Source organism: Hemicordylus capensis, chromosome 3, assembly GCF_027244095.1.
Source record: "Hemicordylus capensis ecotype Gifberg chromosome 3, rHemCap1.1.pri, whole genome shotgun sequence".
Lineage (NCBI taxonomy): Eukaryota > Metazoa > Chordata > Lepidosauria > Squamata > Cordylidae > Hemicordylus > Hemicordylus capensis.
This window is the reverse complement of record NC_069659.1, coordinates 1,799,754-1,823,387: the sequence shown is the minus strand read 5'-3', so window position 1 is coordinate 1,823,387 and position 23,634 is coordinate 1,799,754. Positions and strand designations below refer to the sequence as shown.

The 23,634-nt window shown below is 46.9% G+C and overlaps 2 protein-coding genes across 2 annotated transcripts; one reads left to right on the top strand and one right to left on the bottom strand.

Annotated features, from left to right (window-relative positions):
* The first annotated feature begins 45 nt into the window (after positions 1–45).
* Positions 46–3,486, top strand: LOC128349533 (olfactory receptor 52P1-like). The gene is made up of 3 exons (XM_053305968.1): positions 46–969; positions 2,177–2,185; positions 3,475–3,486. The coding sequence occupies exons 1-3, from the start codon at positions 46–48 to the stop codon at positions 3,484–3,486; spliced, it is 945 nt and encodes a 314-aa protein (XP_053161943.1).
* Positions 3,487–5,931: 2,445 nt separating this feature from the next.
* On the bottom strand, positions 5,932–6,892 carry LOC128348760 (olfactory receptor 51E2-like). The gene has a single exon (XM_053304384.1). It carries the CDS (start codon positions 6,874–6,876, stop codon positions 5,932–5,934), a length of 945 nt encoding a protein of 314 aa, XP_053160359.1. The 5' UTR covers positions 6,877–6,892.
* Between the last annotated feature and the right edge of the window lie 16,742 nt (positions 6,893–23,634).

Here is a 23,634-nt window from a genome sequence, read left to right as displayed (position 1 = left end):
GAGAGAATGATGTCTTCTCTTCTCTGATCTCTGCTTCCCCTCTCTATGCTTCATGCAGATGCTTCCAACATCAGCAGCCGCGTTGCTTCCTCCTCCTTCTTTCTCCTGGGGCTGCCCGGACTGGAGAAGATACAGGTCTGGCTCTCCATCCCCTTCTGCTTCATCTATGCCACAGCACTCTTGGGCAACGCCACCCTCCTGTGGGTCATCTGGACAGAGCCCAGCCTGCACAAGCCCATGTACCTCTTCCTCTCCATGCTGGCCTTAACTGACATGGCCTTGCCCACTTGCGTCCTCCCCAAGATGCTGGCCATCTTCTGGGTGGGTGCCCAAGAAATCACCTTTGCTGCCTGCCTGGTGCAGATGTTCTTGGTTCATGCACTGTGCATGCTGGAGTCTGGGACGCTGATGGCCATGGCCTACGACCGATACGTAGCCATCTGCTCCCCACTCAGCTACACCTCACTGCTGACTGCCTCCACTGTGGTCAAGTTATGCATTGCCACTGTAGTCCGTGCCATGGTAACTGTCCTGCCTGTCCCATTGCTGGCAAGGAGGCTGCCATATTGCCACTCTCACATCATCTCCCACTCCTACTGTGAGCATATGGCAGTGGTCAAACTGGCCTGTGGGGACACCACACCAAACAACCTCTATGGGTTGATCCTCTCCTTTGTTGTCATTGGTGGTGACCTGGGCTTCATCTTCATCTCCTACGGGCTAATTCTACGAGCTGTATTCCGGTTGCCCTCACAGGAGGCACAGCACAAAGCCCTGGGCACCTGTGGGGCCCATGTGGGGGTCATTTTTATTCTCTACACACCTGGCTTCTTCTCCTTCCTCACCCACCGCTTTGGGCACAGTGTCCCCCACTATGTCCACATCTTCCTGGCCAACATCTATTTGTTTGTCCCTGCGATGCTCAACCCCATTATCTATGGGGCCAAGACAAAGGAGATCCGAGACCAGGTGCGGAGGGCATTGCACCTTGGAAAGAGCTCATTCTAGGCTCCTATGGGAGAACTGAACGCACATGTCCATCATGAACTTCTCTCTGTGCCTAGATCCTCTTCTAAGTCTCTGCTCCATGTTCAAAGGCAGACAGGAGCAAGGCTGGTAGCTAAAAAATGCCCATAAATATTCCACCCCAAAGCACTCTGTGGCAACTGTTTATTGTCTGGAACCAGTTGGACAATACTCAGTTCCTTCATAAAAACTTCCTTTCAGCCAGTCTGTTCTGTAACTGAGGCCTGAGCCAAAATGGGCTTCCCAATTTTTATGCCCCATTTGCCAGTAGAGAAAATGGGGGGTGGTTGATATGTGGGCCTTACTGATAGAAACAGCGATAAAGAACATAAGAGCAGCCCAGCTGGATCAAGCCCAAGAAGGCCCATCTAGGCCAGCATCCCATTTGCCACAGTGGCCTGCCAGTTGCCTCTGAGAAGGTAAGAGTGGAGGGCACACCCACACTCTTGCTGTTGCTCCCCTGTATCTCGCCTCTGAGGCTGGAGGTGGCCCACAGCCACCAGACTAGTAGCCTTCGATAGAGCTGTCCTCCATGAACCTGTATAAGCCCCTTTCCAAGGCCCTTTTAAATCCACCCAAGCATGTGGCCATCACCACATCCCATGGCAGAAAATTTCATAGATTAAGTATGTGCTGTGTGTGGAAAAGTAGTTCCTTTTGTTGGTACTAAATATCCCAACCTTCAGTTTCATGGGATGACCCCTGGTTCTAGTGTTGTAAGAGTGGGAGAAAAATTCCTCTCTGTGCACCCTCTCCACTCTAAGCATAATTTTGTACACCTCTATCATGTCCCCCGTAGTTGCCTCTTTTCCAAGGTAAAGAGCACAGGATGCTGTAGCCTTGCCTCATAAGGAAGGTGCTCTAGGCCCCTGATCATCTTGGTTGCCCTCTTCTGTACCTTCTCCAGTTCTACAATGTCCTTTTTAAGATGTGGTGACCAGAATTGTACGCAGTACTCCAGATGTGGTCGCACCATAGTTTTGTATAAGGGCATTATAATGTTAGCCGTTGTATTTTCAATCCCCTTCCTAATGATCCCTAGCATGGAATTGGCCTTTTTCACAGCTGCCGCACATTGAGTTGACACTTTCAACGAGCTGTTCCACCACGACCCCAAGATCCCTCTCCTGGTCTGTCACCGACAGCTCAGATCCTATCAGTGTATATGTGAAGTTGGGTTTTTTTGCCCCAATGTGCATCACTTTACACTTGCTTATATTGAACTGCATTTGCCATCTTGTTGCCCACTTACCCAGTTTGAAGAGGTCCTTTTGGAGCTCCTCACAATCCATTGTGGATTTCACTACCCTAAATAGTTTAGTCTCATCTGCAAATTTGGCCACTGCTTACCCCAACTTCTAGATCATTTATGAACAAGTTAAAGAGCACCGGCCCCAGTCCCGATCCCTGGGGGACCCCACTTCCTACCTCGCTCCATTGTGAAAATTGTCCATTGATTCCTATCATGTTGGCAGCCAGGAGCTCTCACCTTTTCTCCCCACGATTCCCCTGGGAACACTGCTAATATACTGCTTATTGTATGTTTTTTTGTAAACCGCCTTGTGATTGTTTTTAATGAAAGGCAGTATATAAATGCAACAATAAATAAAGGAGGGAAGGAGGGAAGGAAGGAAGGAAGACAAAGCATCATTCCTGAGGAGAATTGAGGGAGTTGAGGGAGATGATGGCTGCCAGTCACTGAGAGGAGTGACTTCATGGCAAACTGATGGTGGTGAAGTCAGGTGAGCTGGGCTGGGGTTGCTTCACCTCCTGTCCCAAAAATTCAAGCCAAAATTCTCCACAATGTTCAGTTAAGACCTGGTTCTGTTACTGTTGTGAATTTTGCCCCAGTAGTAACCAGCAGAGCACTAAAGGAGAGAGCACACACTCCAGTTACAGAGTAGTTTGCACAGGGTTTAATTGCTTCAGCTATTTCGCGAAGACACATGGAGATTCTTTTAGAACTAAACACTAAGTATTTATTGGTTAACTCTACACTTGGATAGGAAAGATCTAGTCCTAATCTATAGGACTACATAATGAATGTAAGGAGAGAGAGAGAGAGATGGTTCCATCTACTCTCTAAGAGGAAAGGCTGGATTGTGGGGCTCAACAGGAAATACCTGAAGAGTAATATCAGGGGTCATGGAGTAGAGACAGGTAGAACAGGTAGGGAACCCCTTACTCACTATCTCTATTCCCAATGCCCCTAGTGGTCATTAGGATAGTTGGTGCAAAAGGTTGATGCACTGGAACTCCATCTCCAACATTGCTTTGTGTCCATTCATCTCCCTTTTCCTGATTCTTCTCTGCTATCTGTCTTCTGTTCTTCATCAGGCCTCTCAACAAATTACTTTCTCCTTTCAAGTGTCACCAGTGGAGTTTTCCAACTCTTGCTTTTCCTTAGCATTTTCTGCCACTCTCTTCCCTTGCCATTTTCTTCCCAAGGAAGACAATTGATGATTTGCAAATTCCCTTGCATGCAGAGGTGTCTACACACTAATGCCTCCTTACAAGCACCACCCCACCCGGGATGTCCCAAAGATGTAAGATTAGGACACTAATGTACTGGAGGCAGGCCAGGTACCACAAAATGAGGGCTGGCCCTGGAGGAAGCAGGGGCGTCCTAAACCAGCAAAGCCCCCTCTGCCTTTGGCTCCTCCCTAGTTACAGACCGAATCCCCGGGATCTGGCCGGGTGGCCATCCTCTGCTTGGAGATCTCCAGTGGGGAAGAGCCTGCCTCACCCTATGTAACTGGTTCAATTTTCAAACTGCTCTTATGAGAACATAAGAACAGCCCTGCTGAATCAGGCCCAAGAATGCCCACCCAGCATCCTGTTTCACACAGTGGCCCACCAGATGCCTCTGGGGAGCCCACAGACAAGAGGTATGTGCATGCCCTCTCTCCTGCTGTGACTCCCCTGCAACTGGTATTCAGAGGCATCCTATAGGATGGAGGTGGCCTATAGCCCTCCGACTAGTAGGCCTTGACAGACCTCTCCTCCATGAGGTTAACCAAACCCCTCTTCAAGCCATCCAGGTTGTTGGCTGTCATGACCATTAAGACGTTTTTCTTATCATGTTCAGCTGGACTCAGCCATCCTGCCACTTGAGCTCCCGTCTTGAGCACATTTGGGGTCAGCAGAGAATGAGGCTTTGACCTCCAGCCCTTCAGGCAACTGAGGAGGTGTGTCCCAATGCCCTACTCAGTCTTCTCTCCTGCAGGATAAATGCACCCTGTTCTTTCAACATCTCCTCATAAGGCTTGCTTTCCAAACCCCTGGCCCTCTTTGTTGCCCACATCTGCATCCGTTCCCATTTGTCTGCCTCCTTTCAGAAAAATCTGAAAACTCACCTGTTTAATCAAGCTTTTAATCCATTGTTTTAAAGATTTAAGTTCTAAAGTTTCCATCTATATTTTAAATTGTTTTAATTATATTAATGTTTTAATTGTTGTTTTTAGATTGTGAACTGCCCAGAGATTTGCATATGGGGTGGTATGGAAATGTGCCAAATAAAAATTAAAAAATAAATCCTTCTTGAAGTGTGGCCCCCAGAACTGGACACAGGCCTCCTGGAGGTTTTTCACACATGGCTTTCTGCCTCGGGGTAGCTGAAGAGCAAATCTGCTTCGCAGCAGATTCGAGGCCTTTCAATTTGAAGGATGCGATGGACCATTCACATAGCCACCAGCACCTTCGGAGAAAGCAGAAGCCCTAGAGATTTTTTCAAAAGCTGCTGGAAATAGAGGATTTTTTTTTACCCTGGACAAAACTCGAGCTAAGCCAGAATTCACAGCCTCCCTTTGGAGAAAAACAAAGTCCTGTCTGTCCTAGTCTCTGATGGCCCACATGGAGGTAGGGTTAAATCCAGCAAATCTGTGGACTGGAACACTCCAATCAGGAGAGCGAGACTTAGCTACAAAGAGAAGATAGGGGGAAAGAATTGGTCAACAGCGGCATGGGGAGGACATTTAGTCTGACTCACATGGGAGGGGGGAATATGTTAAGGTCAATTTTTCAGAACATCTTTCTGAGCTCAGTGAGAACCAGAGAAATAGAAATTGCTTGGCTGGTTTTTATTTTATTTTAATAAAGCAGTTGCATTTAAGAAAAAGATCTGCCAGAGTCATCATAATAGAGACGTGATACTGCTGGGACCTACATTTGTAGCAGCACCTCCAAAATCTCCCCAAAGGAACAGCAGTTAATGAGCCACGAGAACCATGAAATAGGAGCAGCCAGAGTGAGACTCTCACGGCGAAGCGCCCAAGCAGCCTTCACCTTGGGCGTCATTCTAGCTACAGATTAAACCTACGCATCCATATTTATCAAATGTATTTATTGTATTTATTGCTTATTATTTTGTGATCTCACTGATTACTTTTATGTATTTGTATTGCTAACCACCCTGGAAATAGTAATATTGACGGGCAGGATAGACATTTTAAAATAAATGGATAGACAAACTCTAGGGTGAAAAGGGGCATTTGTAGGCAATGAGGGACAGAGAGGAAGGAGGACAGTTGAACCAGAAAAAACAAGGTGGAAAGTCCCAGAAACATGTTTAATTCCCCAAAACATATTCCAATATTGTGGAACATGGGAGAATTTTGTAATATTTTTTCTTAGCAGCTCTGGGGTTTGTCTCTTTGGCTTTGGGGGATGTACAGGCACCACAGAAAAGACTTTAGGGTCCTGGAGGGGTTCTTTGGCTCCCAGAGATAGGGAAGGGGGTGTTTGGGATATCAGCACTGGGGTACAGTGGCAGAGGAGACTTTGAGCACAGCTGATAGAAGGGCAGGGATGGGGAGGCAGAAGGGGCTTCAGTCTCTGCAAGAAATGGTGGCACGTACATAGGCAGATGATTGGACTCTTTCTGTTGGGGTGGGGTCAGTGAAGGTCTCAGTCCTTCCTTATCCTCAGTATATTCAGGGCCCTTTGCCGTATCTCTTTGGTCCTGGCCCCGTAGACAATGGGGTTCAGCACAGGGGGCACGAGGAGGTAAACGTTGCCCATCGTGACGTGAACCAGGCGAGGCAGGCCTTGCCCAAACCTGTGCACTACGGAGAGCCCAATCAGGGGCACGTAGAAGGCCAGGACCACACACACGTGGGCTACACAGGTCCCAGAGGCCTTGAGGCGCTCTTGCCTTGATGCCAACTGCAGGACTGTCCTGATGATCATCACGTAGGACACAAAGATGAGCAGAGAGTCCAGGCCCATCACCAGGAGGATGGCGGTCAACCCATAGACAACGTTGGGCATCGTGTGGCCACAAGCAAGGTGCATAACGTCTTGGTGTACGCAGTAGGAATGCGTGAGCACCTTGGAGCCACAGAAAGTCAGGCGGATTATGAGCAAGGGAGGAGGAAGGAAGAAGACGACCCCTCTCACCACAGCCGCTACGCCAATCTTTGCTGTCACCGAGTTGGTGAAGATGGCCGAGTGCTGCAGGGGGCGGCATATGGCCACGTATCGATCCACCGCCATGGCCAGGAGGATGGTGGACTCAATGCCAGAAAGGGTGTGGATGAAGAACATTTGGAAGAGGCAGGCCCTGTAGCTGATCTCCTTGGCATCAAACCAGAAGAGGGAAAGGAGCTGGGGCATGGTGCAGGTGGAGAGCGCCAGGTCCAGGGCCGCCAGCATGCAGAGGAAGAAGTACATGGGCAAATGGAGGGCGGGCTCAGCCTTCACAACCAGCACCACAGCGCAGTTGCCCACCACAGCCACGAGGTACATGGCACACAGGGGGAAGGCCAGCCAGAAGTGGGCCACCTCGAGGCCAGGCAGGCCCACCAGGATGAACGAGGGGGTGGTGTTGTGAGTCCCATTCATGACTGACATGACGACGCACTGCAGCGGATACTCCTCTGTCCTGTTGAAAGGGAAGGAGAGGAAACATCCTCAGTGTGCATGAGTCAGGCAGGCCTCCTGAGGAGAAGCCCCTGGCAGACCCCATGGACGAGAACGCCATTATGCCATTATATAGCATCACCCCACCCACTTTCCTCTTGATCCGACAACTGCTGCCCTTGATGCTTTGGCTTTAAAATAAATGGTGAAATAAATCAGGGATTCCATGGAGGGGATAATTTGGCCCTTAAGACCTTTTCTGAAAAAGTTCTGTAACCTCATCTGCAGAGATTGTTTCATGTATTTGTCTTGCTGAGTCTGTCTTATTAACCAGCTCTGACAAATCTCTGGACGCATACACCATTCACAGTTTCTGAGCAAGAGCTCTTTCACTCTCCTGATACCATTAGCCCTATTAAATCCTTATCACTGCAGAGTCATGCAGACAGATCCAGTTTAGAGATATTTGCTGCAGGAGGATCTCTGTCTTAGCAATGGGGCAAATTTGGTCCTTAACATGGATTTTAACTTCTCTCTTGCTGGGGGTGTGGCGTGCACTCTGTTTCATCGTAAGTGAAATAAAATAAAATAGAGATATATTTAAAGGTAAGGGGGACATGACTGTACAGTTGGAATAATAATAATAATAATAATAATAATAATAATAATAATAATAGCAACGACATTGATAATAAAATTCAGCCACCCCAGGTCCTTGGGAAGGACTTGATGTCTGGATAAAACACACCAGTCAATAACACCTGTCTGACTGTGTAAACAATAATAAAAATAATTTAATAGTTAGTTTAAATTAATTAGTTAATAATAAAAATATAATCTTAATAAATGTTATTAATGATGATGACAATGAAAAATATTTATATACTGTTTCAACAACGAAACAAATGCCCAAAGGGTTTAAGGATGAGAAAATGGTTCCCTGCCCCAAAAGGTCTCCCAATAAGAAACACACACACACACACACACCACCAATCACTGTAACTGGAGAGATATTATGCTGAGTTGCAGAAGGTCAGTTGCTCTCCACATGCCACCACTTTAAAATGTGCCTCTTTGGCCAGTCAGCAGAGGTAACCTCCCTTAATCTGTCATCTCTGTCTCTGTCTCTGTCTCCCCAGATCTCTGCATGTGAGTAGTCTTCCATTCCACACCTTACTGGCACCACCAATATTTTAAAAAGACCTTTAAAAGCAGCTGCCCTTTTGCTCCACACGTGACCCGCCTTCTTCCACGCTATCCATGCTATCCTATCACAGGAACCAGCCAATTAAGTGTCCTCCTCAACAGCTGGGAAATGTGCCACCACTGAATCGCCCTTTGCCTGTCTTCTGCCACAAGCAATGGGCCTTTCCCCAGTTCAGCCTCAAGCACGCCAAACACCCAGACAGAGCTAGACTAATCCAAGAGGACAGTGGGATGGGGAAGTAACTGTTGGAAATTCTCTGTGGTGAGAGAATCCCTTTTTCAATATAGCAGAGTGCACAGAGGCACAAACACAGCGGATTTAGTTATGCATGCATGTGTGCTAAGAGTAAAGTAACTTGGAGCCAATTGCTTGTTTCAAATCAATATAAAAGGTATTTATTAAGGAACTCCATTCTAGATAGGAAAGTGAGGATTTAGGATCTCTAATCTATCTATCTAAATGGATGCAGATGGATTCACCATCTTCTCTGCACATATGGTGCAGGGCAAGAGACTTGCCATGTTGCAAGGTCAACAGCCAGGTAGGAAGAGAGAGAAGGAGGAAGGAAGTTGAATCCCCTAAGATTAGCAATCTACATTTCAAAGGGATAGCATCAGAGCAGCAGGAAGTGATGACCAAATGTCTTTGACCTTCTAGCCCTCTGACTTACTAGTCTGTCCTCCACTGTCTGAGGCAAAGAGACAGCGCAAAGTCCTTTCCTTCCAACACCCCCTCTCGTTGTCTCGTGACTCAGTTCACAATATTCATTTTCTCTCTCAGCTTTTCAAAGCAGGGTCTTGGTAGTGGCTTAGTGAGTAAGTCTGCGAGCATTTCATTTGTCGGGCAGTAGAGCAACTTGATTAGTCCATCTTTCTGCAGACTTCTCACTACATGGTACTTCACATCAATATGTCTGGTACTCCTCTTTACATCTTCTTGTTTGGAGAGTTGAATGCAGCTTTGGTTGTCTTCATACACTGGTATGGGCTGTGGTACATCTGTACCTAGGTCCTTCAGTAGTTGACACAGCCATTGTATCTCGTGACAGCCCTGTGCAGCTGATACATATTCCGCTTCAGTGGTTGATGATGCTACTATGTCTTGTTTTCTGCTTGACCAGCTTATCGCTCCATCTCCATAGAAAATTATGTGACCACTGGTGGATTTCCTGTCTGTTATATCTCCACCCCAGTCTGCATCTACGTATGCTTCTAGTTCACCATGCAAGAATGCAGTTTTCACGTCTAGGTGCTCAACATGCATTCCTTTGCTAGCAGCAATACTTAACAGAGTCCTTACTGTGGTATGTTTAACCACTGGTGCAAAGGTTTCATCATAATCTTCTCCATATTTTTGTGAATATCCTTTTGCTACTAATCTGGCTTTGTAGCGCTGAATCTCACCATCAGCATCATGTTTGAGTTTGAAAACCCATTTGCAGCCAATAACTTTTCTTCCTTGTGGTAACTTAGTAAGAGTCCAGGTTTTGTTTTTCTGTAGAGCCTCAAGCTCTTCAATTGCAGCCTGTTTCCACTTCTGGGCTTCTGGTTGTGGTAGCTGGGATATTTCCTCCCATGATGAAGGTTCTGGTTGTTCCGCTGTTCTTGCGAGGTAGGACAGCCTCGGAGCTGGAACACCTCTGTTTGAGCGCGTTGATCGCCTCACCTCACCCTCTGTGGTCCCTTCTATCACCTCAGGTGCGTCTGGTGGATCGCTGGGGGTCTCTGTGTCAAGTGTGGTTGGATCTGGATCTGCTGTCTCCTCCTCCTCCTCAGTTCCTCTGAGATCAGGAAGCATAATCCAGTCATCAGGGTGCTTGGTCTGGTTGCTTGCTTCAGTGTAGGCCCCCTCTGAAGGTGTAGCTCTTTCATCCTCTTCAAAACACACTGCTCTGCTTATGGTTATCCTGTTGGTGTCAGGATCCAGAATTCTGTAGGCTTTGGATTGTGCTGCGTAGCCTACAAAAATCCCTTTTGTGGCCCTAGGCCCTAACTTAGTCCTTTTTTCCTTTGGGATGTATGAGTAAGCCGTGCTTCCAAAGACACGCAGATGCGTCATGGACGGCTTATGACCATGCCAAAGTTCATAAGGTGTTGTTTCAATAGGTTTTGTGTTCATTCTGTTGTGTATGTATGTAGCAGTCATGATGCCTTCTCCCCAGAATTTCTGTGGGAGGTGTGCGTCAGCAAGCATGCATCTTACCATGTCCAGTAGAGTTCTGTTCATTCTTTCTGCGATTCCATTTTGGGGCGGGCAGTAAGGCACCGTAGTTTGATGCACAATTCCATGTTCTCTTAAGAACTGCTGTGTAGCATTGGACATGTATTCTCCTCCATTGTCTGTGCGCAGGATCTTTGGCTTCCAGCCAAATTTGTTGCTTGCCATCGCCACATATTGTTTTAATTTCTCCAGCATCTCTGATTTTTCCTTCAGTAAATAAACACACGTGTATCGTGAGAAATCATCTGTTATAGTTAGAAAATATTTATGATTACCTATGGTCGCTGGTAGTGGTCCAGATATGTCACTGTGGATCAGATCCAAGGGTCCTTTCGTCTTCCTTTCATTATGCTTTGGGAATGGCTTGTTTACTGCTTTGAACTCGAGACAAGAAACACAGTTAGTTACAGTGTCACATGGTACAAAATCAATGCCATTAGCTAATCCCTGTTCCTTCATGTTTTGAATTGATTCAAAACTTCTGTGTCCTAGTCTTCTGTGCCATAATTGTAAGCAGTTTCCATGCTCACACAACTTGGCTAGGTTCACTACATTAGGCTGGTATGCCTCAGGTCTGGACTGGGCTGGTCTTTCTCTGTCTGTAAATTGCTCTTCCACATGATAAAGACCTTGAAATTCCGAGCCCACAAGGCAAACTTTTCCATTCTGGGTAACAACACATTGTCCATTTTTAATATACAATTCACAGCCTTGTTGCTCTAGCTTGGATATTGAAATCAAGGAGCTTGAGAATTCAGGGATATACAAAACATCTCTCAGAAAAAATGGTTTAACAGATCCATCCAGCAATTTGCAATATAAAATTCCTTCGCCCTTTTTCTTTGCTTTAATTGTAGTATTATTGCCCAAATAAACGGTCTCTTCAGGAATATCAAACAGTTCAGTATAGAAACTTAGATTTTTAGAAATATGGACAGATGACCCAGAATCTAAAATCAGCTTTTCATTATTTTTCATTAAATTAACACTATAGTTCTTGTTGAAATGTCTGTCTGTATACTTGGAATCTCTATTTTCATTCTCCTTTGTTTGACTGATATTCCCAGACCTCCTGGTCTGATTCTTGGGACAATGCGCCACCCGGTGGCCAAATTCGTTACACAGGAAACACCTGAAGGCTTTGTTTCCAGCTGACCTCATTTCAGCACTGGCGGTCATGTGACCTCTCTCTCTGGGCTGAGTTTCTCTGGTGTAATCTGCTCTCTTTGTATGCAAATGTGAGGTGCCTATGCGGTTCCCTCTTGCAGCATTTCCTCCAGCATTCCCTCCCCATCTCGGGTTACGTCTGGAATGATCAATTGTTGCTTTAAGAGCAAAGTTGCTAGCCAGTTCACTTTCATAGCGTGAGTTTAAAAGGTTTCTTCGGTTAGCCTCCGAAGACAATGTTTCTACAGCCTTTTCAAAGTTTAGATTGGTGTGGGTTTCCAATTGCCCAATTATAGTGCTATAGGAAGCAGGCAAGCTCAAGAACAGAGTCTCCAGCTTTTGACTCTCTGTAAATTCCTCTCCTGCTTGTCTAAATTGAAAAAAGAAATCTTCCAAAGTCCCAATAAAAGTAGAGAAACAGTCCCCATCTTTATATTGGAGATCTTGCAATTTTCGGCGTAAATTAAACGTGTATGCCCATCCTTTCCTCATATGCATAGAATCTAGCTTGTTTAGCATCTCCTTTGAGGTTCCAAGATCACAAATAGCATAAAGGAAAGTTTTACTCACGGAAGCTGCAATCATCGCTTGTGATATTCGGTCCTTAATTAGCCAGAGTTCCTTCTCCTTTTTCTCAGCATCCGAGGTTCCATCTGGCGGGGGGTCTTCCTCAGTAACTTGGTGGAGTCCCTCTGCTTTCAGTGCAATCCTCAGTCGAGTCTTCCATTCCAAGTAATTATCCGCTTCCAGGATGGTAAGCCTGAGTTTTCCTTCCAGGTATGCAGCCATGCTCACCGGCTCCAAAAGGCAGTTGCTGTAGATTAGCAATTCAAAGTGTCCACGCTAGATCTCAATGGATCTCCTGGAACAAACCTAACTATCTAGTTGCAGCACACGCAGCTCAAAATACTGCTCCCATAACTGGCTGGAGCCCATAACCTGTTGGAAATTCTCTGTGGTGAGAGAATCCCTTTTTCAATATAGCAGAGTGCACAGAGGCACAAACACAGCGGATTCAGTTATGCATGCATGTGTGCTAAGAGTAAAGTAACTTGGAGCCAATTGCTTGTTTCAAATCAATATAAAAGGTATTTATTAAGGAACTCCATTCTAGATAGGAAAGTGAGGATTTAGGATCTCTAATCTATCTATCTAAATGGATGCAGATGGATTCACCATCTTCTCTGCACATATGGTGCAGGGCAAGAGACTTGCCATGTTGCAAGGTCAACAGCCAGGTAGGAAGAGAGAGAAGGAGGAAGGAAGTTGAATCCCCTAAGATTAGCAATCTACATTTCAAAGGGATAGCATCAGAGCAGCAGGAAGTGATGACCAAATGTCTTTGACCTTCTAGCCCTCTGACTTACTAGTCTGTCCTCCACTGTCTGAGGCAAAGAGACAGCGCAAAGTCCTTTCCTTCCAACAGTAACTTTATACGGGGGCAGCAGAGTACTAGTCAACCTTCCCCACAGGTCTTTGAGTATCAGGTGTGTGTCTTTGGCCTCTCTGAGACAGGGCGTAGGGAATGCAAAATCTGTCAGTAGCCCAAAGTAAGTTGAGGTTTCCAGCAGTTCCAGTTCCAAGAAGCAGATACCGCATGCCTCCACCTTTCTCATGAGGGATTATTCCCCAGCATGAGGGAGCCAGGAGTTTTTACAGACAGGGTTGTTACCACGAATCTCCTCTGGAAGCGAGTATGTGCATTCACATACGAGCCAAACACATCCCAAAGTCCATTCCTTGGAAGCACTCCACACACAAATCGGGCTTTGTCTTCCGAATTCTAGCTTATCTCGATGTATTTCTGGGTTTTTAAAATGCTGGTTTCAAATGAGTTATTCTTAAAAAGCTGGAGCAAACAGGGAGAGGCACTGACTTGGAATCATTAACATGATAAGAAGGATACTCTCTTTAGGAATTCAGATATGGCTCTTTAGAAATGCAAATCGAGCTGGCTTGCCTAGCTGCAAGAAACAAACACTTTAAGTTCTTGTTACAAAAGTAAAACCTCTGTGTTTGCTCAAGCTGACCTTTTTTTGAACAATATTAGTCTGCTTGCTTAAGGTTTTTGCTGGTTAAAACACCATGCATGTTTTGGAAAAAAGGGAAGAAATTGGTTAGTGTATACAAATGCTCCCAGTCTAGGACAGGAGGTTTTGAAGGCAACATTGTGTTTCTACCCAAGAAGCACTCTCTCTCTCTCCCTCTCCCCCCCCCCGCCCGCCCATTGGCTAGAAGGAAAACATGGAGGCATGCAATGCGAACCGGCACCAAAAGACAAACTGAGGAGAGGTGCTGCTTCCCTCATGCCACGAGTGTAATTCGAAATGGCTTTGCTTGACATTTACCCCGCAGCATGAAGCCATGTGTGAATAACTCCCTGCAGTTTACTCCTCCATTTTTTCTCTCTGCAGCAAATCCTGCTGGCCACGCAAGTAGCTAGTTCAGCTGAGCAGTGGGGATTCTACCTTTATAGACGCACTGCAGCCCCTCCGGGCCATTTGGTCACTGATGAGGGAGTTGCAGGCAACTGCAGATGCTCACCCTGCAGGAGGAGGCTTCCAAATCCTACACAGCAGGCCAAGATGTCCTGCCTGCCTGCCATCCTCCCGAGCAGGGCAGCCGGTCCTCTCTGTTGTTGTTAACAAGGGTGATGATGATGAACTGCTGATCAACCTGTAGGGTTGTGCGTTTTTTTTTTCCTGCTTTGCTTTTGGCCCGAATCCGAAAGACACCCATTTTGTTCTTTGTTTGAAACCATCCAATCTGAAACACCCCAATTTTGTTCTTTGTGTGAAATTGCAAAATCTGAATCCGAAACGTTTTGGATTTTAAAAAACAGTCCTGGGGCAAAACTAGTGGGTGGGGGTGGTAGTGCCCAATGGCTGGAAGCTACCACCCAAATTTCAGAGGATGTGTGCAAAGGGCTGATTTTGGGTGAATTTTTGAAGTTTAAGATTTTTCCCATGGTTTGTCATTGAAAATCTCACATGCTACCAGAGAATCTACACCCAGAACACCTCAGAAACAACAGAACCCAGCACGCCATGGGTTAGCAACCCATGGGAGTGGTTGGCACCCTATGTGCACTACACCACCACTTACTCTGGGCCACCCCGGTGCCCTCCAAGTGGAGTTACGGGGCTGCTGAAACCTCCATTATTTCCTATGGGGGAAAAATCTTAAAGATGCATAAACTTCAACAAATCACAAATAATCTGCCCAATTCCTTTGGAATCTGGGTTGTGGCAGCCTGACAAGCACCCATTGGGGCACTACCGCCCAACCCACACTTCTGCCCCTAAATCCATTCCCAGGCTGGCATGCAGTAGCCATAGCAGGCTGGCAGGCTGGGCTCAGGCTGGCAACAAGGCAGGCATAGGCAATCACATGGCATCATGGCAACTTGAGGCATGCAATGCTGCAAACTAGTTCTTGTTCTCTCTCTCTCTCTCTCCAATGAGGCAGAAAGGCAGAATGGTGACTACTAACTTGCTGAATGAATTGAAAACCTCTCCTTGAACTCTCCCCCACTCCTTGCCCCTTCTTCAACCCTTCCCCTGGTCAATGTGGGGTCAGTAAACAGTGGCAAGAGGCAAAAGAGCCAATGGGGAACAAGGAGGGAATCATCAGCAGGTCAGCCCATGCTTTAGGCCACTGATTGGAAGACTGGAAGGGCAGGAAATTCAAAGAGATGTCAAACACAAAATGGAGACTGACTCAGATCACCACAAAATGGAGGTCTGAAACAACAAAACATTTTGTAGCCGAAACAGGGACATTTTGTTTTGTATACAAAACTTTTGTATCTGGAAAATGGGTGTTTTGTCTTGTCTACAAAACACCTGAAATGGGCTGTTTTGGGTACAAAACGTTTTGTATCCAGGGGCGGAGCCACCATTGGGCCAACGGGTTCAAAGAACCCGGGCCGGAGGCCAATCAGGGGCCATGAGAGCGTCCATGACATGCCCCCCGCGTCTGACGTCAGACGTGGGGGTGGTAGTTTAGCTCCTGAGTGAGGCCCGCGCGGCCCCTTCGGCAGTTAGACAAAGGCTGGCGCTGCGTTCGCAGCACAGCCCAGGAGCAGCTCTTTCCTGCAGCGCCAGCCTAACTAGCTCCTGAAAGGGCCATGTGGCCCCTTCAGGAGCTAAGACTAGCGCTGCGTTCGCAATGCAGCCCAGGAGCGGCTCTTCCCTGCAGGGAAGAGCTGCTCCTGGACTGCACTGCGAACGCAGGACCAGCCTTCGTCTAACTGCCGGAGGTGCCGCGCAGCCCCTTCAGCATTTAAGCTGCTTCTCAACTCCCGAATGGAGCCTCAAGGCTCTGTTCGTGAGCCAGACCACGCCCCCCCGCGTCTGACGTGGGGGTGTGGCTATCCCCTGTATCTGACGTCAAACGCGGGGCGGGGCTATCGGGGCGCCTGCTGTGGCTGCACACGGACCGCCGGTGGGCTGGCTACGCCCCTGTTTGTATCCGAAATGTTTAGCACATCCCTACCAACCCATGCAAAGGTCATAAGAACAGAAGAACAGCTCTGCTGCTGGATCAAGCCCAAGGAAGCCCATCTAGTCCAACATCCCATTTCACACAGTGGCCCACCAGATGCCACTGGAAGCCCACAGGCAGGAGTTGAAAGGGGCAGGCCCTCTCTCTTGCTCTTACTCCCCTGCAACTGGTACTCAGAGGCATCCTGCCTTTGAGGCTGGAGGTGGCCTGTAGCCCTCCGACTAGTAGCCGTTGATAGACCGCTCCTCCATGAAGTTCTCCAAACCCCTCTTAAAGCCATCATGGTTGTTGGCTGTCACCACATCTTGTGGCAGAGAATTCCACAAGTTGATTATGTCTTGTGTGAAAAAGTACTTCAGTTCGTTGGTCCTAAATTTACTTCAATTTGTTGGTCCTAAATTCTAGCTGGGTGACTCTGGGCCAGTCACTTCTCTCTCAGCCTAACCTACTTCACAGGGTTGTTGTGAAAGAGAAACTCAAGTATGTAGTACACCTCTCTGGGCTCCTTGGAGGAAGAGCAGAATATAAAATAATAATAAAATAAAATAATAATAAATTTCCTGGCAATCAATTTCATGGGATGACCCCTGGTTCTAGTGTTGTGTGAGAGGGAAAAGAATCTCTCTCTCTCCACTTTCTCCACACCAGGCATGATTTCATAGACCTCTATCATGTCTCCCCGCAGTCGTCTTTTTTCTAAACTAGAAAGCCCCAGGTGTTGTAGTCTTGCCTCATAAGGAAGCTGCTCCAGGCCCCTGATCATCTTGGTTGCCCTCTTCTGCACCTTTTCCAGTTCTGCAATGTCCTTCTTAGATGTAGTGATCAACATTGTTCACAGTACTCCAAGAGGCTCTACACATGATCCGTGTGTAGAGCCTGGGAGGGTTCTGCGATGAGAGAGGGCTTAGCCTGCAGGCCCAGTGGTTCCCATGATCACTGGAAGCCCATTTCCCAGTGACCGTGGGAATAGCCTCCAGGTGTGGCTGCACCATCATTTTGTATAAGGGCATTACCCTTTTATTTTCAACCCCCTTCCTAATGATCCCTAGCATGGAATTGGCCTTTTCCACAGGTGCCGCATATTGAGTCGACACTTTGAATGAGCTGTCCACTAGGGGTGTGCACGAAACGATTTTTTGTGATTCTATTTGTACCCAAATCGAAACACCCCCATTTCGATTTGTGTCCGAATCTAACCCATCCGAATCAGCCCAGATTAGATTTGGATCCAAATTTATCCGAATCAATTTGGATCGGAAAAATGGGTCATGGGGTCAAAAGAGTGGGGTGGGGTGGTAGTGCCTAATGGGTGGAGGCTACCACCCCAATTTCCCCCCAAAATTGGCAAAGGGTTGATTTAAAATTTTTTTTGAAGTTTATGTGTCTTTAAGATTTTTTTTTTGGCTAGTAGCAGTAGCAAATGAGAGTGGATTCATGGTTTCTCATTGAAAATCTCATATGCAACCAGAGAATCTACACTCGGAACACTTCCAAAACAACAGAACCCAGTACACCATGGGTTATCAAGCCATGGGGGTGGTTGACACCCTATGTTCACTATGCCACCACTCTCTCTGGGCCACCCAAGTGCCCCACATGTGCAATTCTGGGGCTGCTGAAACCTCCATTCTTCACTATGGGGGAAAAGAGTAAACTTCACTTCAAAAATCAAATAATATTGAGCCCTTTGCCCAATCACTCTGAAACCTAGGTGGTAGCAGGCACCCATTGGGGCACTACCACCCAACCCACTCTTCCCCCGCCAAAATAACAGCAACATCACACATCTACAACACCCGCAGAGCTTTGCAAAGAACAAGTTTTGGTCACGCACATTCACATCCCCCCCCCAGAAATGCAATTTATCCACACACAAGAGTGTGAAACAACAACTAACAACTAACACCACACATAAATTTTTAAATTCAATTGCTGCAACCCCAAAGTCCATGCTCCACTGCTGCAACCCCAAAGCCCATGCTCCACTGCAGCAACCCCAAAGCCCCACGCTCCCCTGCTGCAACCCCAAAGCCCCGCGCTCCCCTGCTGCCACCCCAGACCCCGTGCTGCGCTCCCCAACCCCAGACCCCGCACTCCCCTGCTGGCCAATCTGTGGGCTGGAAGGGCCGGAAATTCAAACAGAGTTCAAAACTCAAAATGGAGACTGAAGGAGAAAGATTTTTTGTGATTGCAAAATGGAGTTCCAAAACAGCCGAAACAACAAAACGTTTTGTATCCGAAACAGGGACGTTTTGTTTTGGCTACAAAATTTTCTGTTTTAAGCATTGGGTGTTTTGTTTTGGCTACAAAACAGCCGAAACGGCCTGTTTTGTGCACAAAACGTTTTGTATCCGAAACGAAACGCACATCCCTACTGTCCACTGCCACCTCAAGATCCCTCTCCTGGTCAGTCACCGACAGCTCAGATCCCATCAGTGTATACTTGAAGTTGGGGGTTTTGCCTGCCTCTCCTGCCTCTGGGCTTCCCATGGGGGCATCTGGTTGGCATACTTGAAGTTAGGGGTCTTCAGCTCATGGCGGAAATGGGACAGAACCTGCAGCTGAGCTGCACAAGGTGCTCAGAAGTTGACCCATAAGCTGTGGTTCTTAAAGGTAGGGAGAGCCTCTCTGGCTGTGCTGCGAACGTTGTGCTGAATGTACTTTGCTCACAAACGGGGCCCCGGGGCCCCGTTTGTGAGCTAAGCTACGCTCCTTGCGTCTGACGACAGATGCGTCTGACACAGGGGCCGAGGCTAGGGCTGTGGTGGTGGGCTGAACCCAGGCTGCCGCTGGTCTCCCTCTGCCCCTGTTTTACGCAATTTAAATGGAACACTTTTAATAGATTTTATTGTACTGTTACCTGCACAAGATATTTTGTTTGTGTGCTATATTTGTACAGGTAGAACAGGTAGGGAGACCCTTACTCACTATCTGTACTCCCAGTGCCCCTAGTGGTCATTAGGATAGTTGGTGCAAAAGGTTGATGCACTGAATTCCATTTCCAGCAACAGCATCAGCCAGGTATCCCCCTTCACCACCTCAGGTGCCCATTGGCCAATCAAAGGGAAAATGGGCACTTTAAACATGGTGCCCAAATGAAGGCTGTCCTTCTCTCCTCCCAGCATTCTCCTCCCTCAACAAGCCCCTACCTGACTACCTTAGGTGGTGGTAGCTTCATTCGAAGGAAGTGTGAGGGAAAGGTGTCTGCTCTTAGCGACTGAGAGGAGTGTCTCCCATTTTGCCCCTTCCAAGGTTCCCAAAAATTCAACCAGAACTATCTCCGTGGTGAACTTCCAGCTCAGGCTTTCTTGATACAGCGATGATCAGTCAGCGATGATCAGTCATCACAAGATAGAAAGAGAGGCCAGACCTAATTCTGTAATTCAACAACTGGGCAAAAGCATATTAGGAACTGGGGAGTGGGGGCATTTCCAGATGGAGAAATATTCCATTTGAAAATAGAAAATCTTTGTCAGCTCCGTGTCCACATTATGGGCCTCCCTTTCGCCCAACGTCTTTGTGTTTGTGTTTGTCACTCATTGTCTGCCTTGCTAATTTCCCCCATGCTCTATGACATGTCTTTTGGTAAAGGTAAAGTGTGCCATCAAGTCGATTTCAACTCCTGGCACCCACAGAGCCCTGTGGTTGTCTTTGGTAGAATACAGGAGGGGTTGACCATGGCCTCCTCCCGCACAGTATGAGGTGATGCCTTTCAATATCTTCCTATATCGCTGCTGCCTGAAATAGTTGTTTCCCATAGGCTGGGAAACATATAGGCGGGGATTCGAACTGGCAACTTCTGGCTTGCTAAAGTAAAGTGTGCCGTCAAGTCAGTGTCAACTCCTGGCACCCACAGAGCCCTGTGTTTGTCTTTGGTAGAATACAGGGGTGGTTGACCATTGCCTCCTCCTGCGCAGTACGAGGTTATGCCTTTCAGCATCTTCCTATATCGCTGCTGCCCTGTATAATAGCAGTGGGGATCTGAACCAGCAACCTTCTGCTTTTAGTCAAGCATCTCCCTGCCGCGCCGCTTAAGGTGACTGAATCTACTTTAAAAATAGTTTCATTTTCATCCCGGGTTTCCTACAAATGGCCAGCAGACGGTGCTGAAAAATAGCTCATGGTGGGAGTAAGCAATGAAGACCACATATGTGCAGAACGAGTTGATAAATTACCATTACAGCTTTTATGAGTTGATAAGTTTCCATTACAGCTATTAGAAAACAAGTTAAAAGGTGGCTCTTCACCCAAGCTTCTATACGAGAGAACTGTTTTCTTTGCTGCTGCTGCTGCTCTGTGTTTTGTGTTTTGCTGCTTTATTTTATATATGTTTTAAACCTTTTTGTATTTAAACAATATTTGCACTTTTAATTGTGTATTGTTTAATTGTGTACTGTTTTTAATTATATTGTAAACCACTTAGGGGTTATTTTAATGAAAGGTAGTATATAAATTCAACAACAAACAAACAAATGTAGCAACCTTCAAACGGTTTCAAACAGAGTATTTCTCTTTCTGAAAATACCCGCACTCAGGCTCCTGGATATTGCTTAATCCTGGCTCTAAGGGTGAGATTCTCCAAGGCTGTTCTGTGCATTTTACTTTTATTTGAGAATAAACTGAAAAGATTTAAGACGGTGAAATTTCACATGCTCTGTCTTACCTTGACTGCTAAGCTGCTAATGAAATTAAGATGGTTGTGACTGTTCTTGAAGTTTCTTTCCCCACCTCCACCTTATTATAGTTTTATTTTTTATTGTAATCTGCTTTGTGAATTACAATGTGTCATAGCTTTTATTGTTCCATAGGCCATAAACAAAGCAGCAGAGGGCCTAAAACACTGATTGATTGATTGATTGATTGATTGATTGATTAAGTGCCATCAAGTCAGTGTCAACTCTTAGTGGCCACAAAGAGAGATTCTCTCCAGGATGATCTGTCTTCAACTTGGCCTTGAAGGTCTCTCAGTGGTGCATTCATGGCTGTCGTAATCGAGTCCTTGCTGCTGGTCGTCCTCTTCTCTTTCCTTCAACTTTCCCCAGCCCAAAACATACCCACAAAAAAATTATGTGTACAATAGAAAGTGGAGAATAAATATGTTAGGAAATTCAATTAAAATTAGGTGGCGCATGACCTCCGGCTATCTTGTGACAAGGCCTGCGATGCCTCTGTTGAACATAGGCCAGGTAGGCAATATTGTTTGCTCTGATCCCACAAAGTCAATTTGCATTGTGCCTTTCAGTGAAGTTTGGAACATCGGAAGCTGCCATGTACTGAGTCAGACAGTTGGTCCATCTCGCTCAGTATTGTCTTCACAGACTGGCAGTGGCTTCGCCAAGGTTGCAGGCAGGAATCTCTCTCAGCCCTATCTTGGAGATGCTGCCAGGGAGGGAACTTGGGACCTAGATGCTCTTCCCAGAGTGGCTCCATCCCCTAAGGGGAAGATCTTACAGTGCTCACACATCAAGTTTCCCATTCATATTATTTATTTATGTATTTATTTATTAGATTTGTATACCGCCCTTCCAAAATGGCTCAGGGCAGTTCACAGCATGATAAAAACAATTAAAACAAATTAACAATTAAAATCAAACTATTAAAACACAATAAAACCAATAAAACAGCTAAAAGCCCTGAAAATCAGGGCAGCAATCTAAAACAATTGAAAACAATTAATCATTTAAAACTCTGGAAGGCCAAGCCAAATAGGTAGGCTTTAAGGGCTCTCTTGAAGGACAGCAATGATCTCAGATTATGAATTTCTGCCAGGAGTGCATTGCACAGCCCAGGAGCAGCTACAGAGAAGTCCCGCCTCTGTGTCGCCACCAGACGAACTGGTGGCAACTGGAGATGGACCTCCTCAGGTGACCTTAACGTGCAGTGGGGATCATGTAAAAGAAGGCGCTCTCTTAGATAACTGTTCAGGGCTTTAAAGGTAATAACCAGCACTTTGTATTTTGCCTGGAAACATATCAGCAGCCAGTGTAGCTGTTTCAAAACAGGCATAATATGGTCTCTCCGGGTTGTCCCAGAGAACAACCTGGCTGCTGCATTCTGAACTAACTGAAATTTCCGAACTATGTACCAAGGCAGCCCCACGTAGAGTGCAATGCAGTAGTCGAGCCGGGAGGTTACCAGCTGATGCACCATTGTTTTGAGGTCATCCTCTTTGAGGAATGAGCACAGCTGTCGAATCAGCCGCAGCCGATAGAAAGCACTCCAGGCCATGGCCTCCACCTGAGATACCAGGGTGAGCCCTGGGTCCAGGAGTACTCCCAAGCTGCACACCTGCTCCTTCTGGGGGAACGTAACCCCATCCAGCACATGAAGATCTAACTCATCCCTCAGATTCTGAGCCCCCACAATGAGCACCTCCATCTTGCTTAGATTCAGCTTCAATTTATTCTCCCTCATCCAGCCCATTACTGCCTGTAGGCAGACATTTAGGGAATGAACACCATCTCCTGATGATGCAGATGAAAGAGAGAAGTAGATTTTGGTGTCATCAGCATACTGATAACACCCAGTAGCAAATCACCTGATGACCTCACCCAGCGGTTTCATGTAGATATTGAAAAGCATTGGTGAAAGAATAGAGCTCTGGGGGGACTCCATATAACAGCTCCTTTTTTGAGAAGCAACTGTCACCAAGCTCCAACATCTGGAATCTGCCCGAGAGATAGGAGCGGAACCACTGCAAAGCAGTGCCCCCTATCCCCAACTCCCCCAGGCGATCCAGAAGGATACCATGGTCGATGGTATCGAACGCCGCTGAGAGATCCAGAAGAACCAGCAGAGTCACACTCCCTCTGTCGATTCCCCGGTAAAGGTCATCCATCAGGCCGACCAAGGCTGTCTCAACCCCATAGCCAGCCCTAAAGCCAGTTTGAAATGGGTCTAGATAATCAGTTTCCTCCAAGACTGCCTGGAGCTGGTCGGCCACCACCCTCTCAATCACCTTGCCCAACCAAGGGAGATTGGAGATTGGCCTGTAACTGTACATCACAAAGGGATCCAAAGAAGGCTTCTTTAGGAGTGGTCTAATCAATCCCTCCTTCAAACAAAGGGGCACCCTACCCTCCCTCAGTGATGCATTTATGATATTAACTAGGCCATCTCCAACAGTCTCCCTGCTAGATAGGCGCAGCCAAGTCGGGCAAGGATCCAGAGAACAGGTGGTAGGCCTCACTGCCCCAAGCAGCTTGTCCACGTCCTCAGGAGTCACATATTGAAACTGAGCCAATCTAATACTGCAAGAGGGATTGCTGGACACCTCCTCCATAGACCCTGCAAAAACAGTGGAGTCCAAATCCAAGTTAAAGGCATCACAGTAGAACGACCCCGGGGACTGATTGGAAGTAGAAGGAGCAGAAATCAAACTCCTCACAAACCGGGATAGCTCTGCTGAGTGCGAACCTGCAGCCGCAATGCGCGCAGACCAAAAGCTCTTTTTTGTCGCACGCACCACCATTGCATAAATCCTCAAATGGGTCACATGCTGTATCCTGTCAGATTCGAACCGAGTTCTCCTCCACTTGCGCTCTTGTTGCTGCTCTTGTTGCCTACCCAACCAGGCTGCCAGGAATTCATGTGCAACCAGGGCAGACCCTGCTTAGCTAAAGGGACAAGTCATGCTTGCTACATTTTCA

What these genes read in the sequence shown, in the direction of transcription:
- LOC128348760 (XM_053304384.1), bottom strand. Translation starts at nt 6,876, where the DNA reads ATGTCAGTCATGAATGGGACTCACAACACCACCCCCTCGTTCATCCTG.
- LOC128349533 (XM_053305968.1), top strand. Translation starts at nt 46, where the DNA reads ATGCTTCATGCAGATGCTTCCAACATCAGCAGCCGCGTTGCTTCCTCC.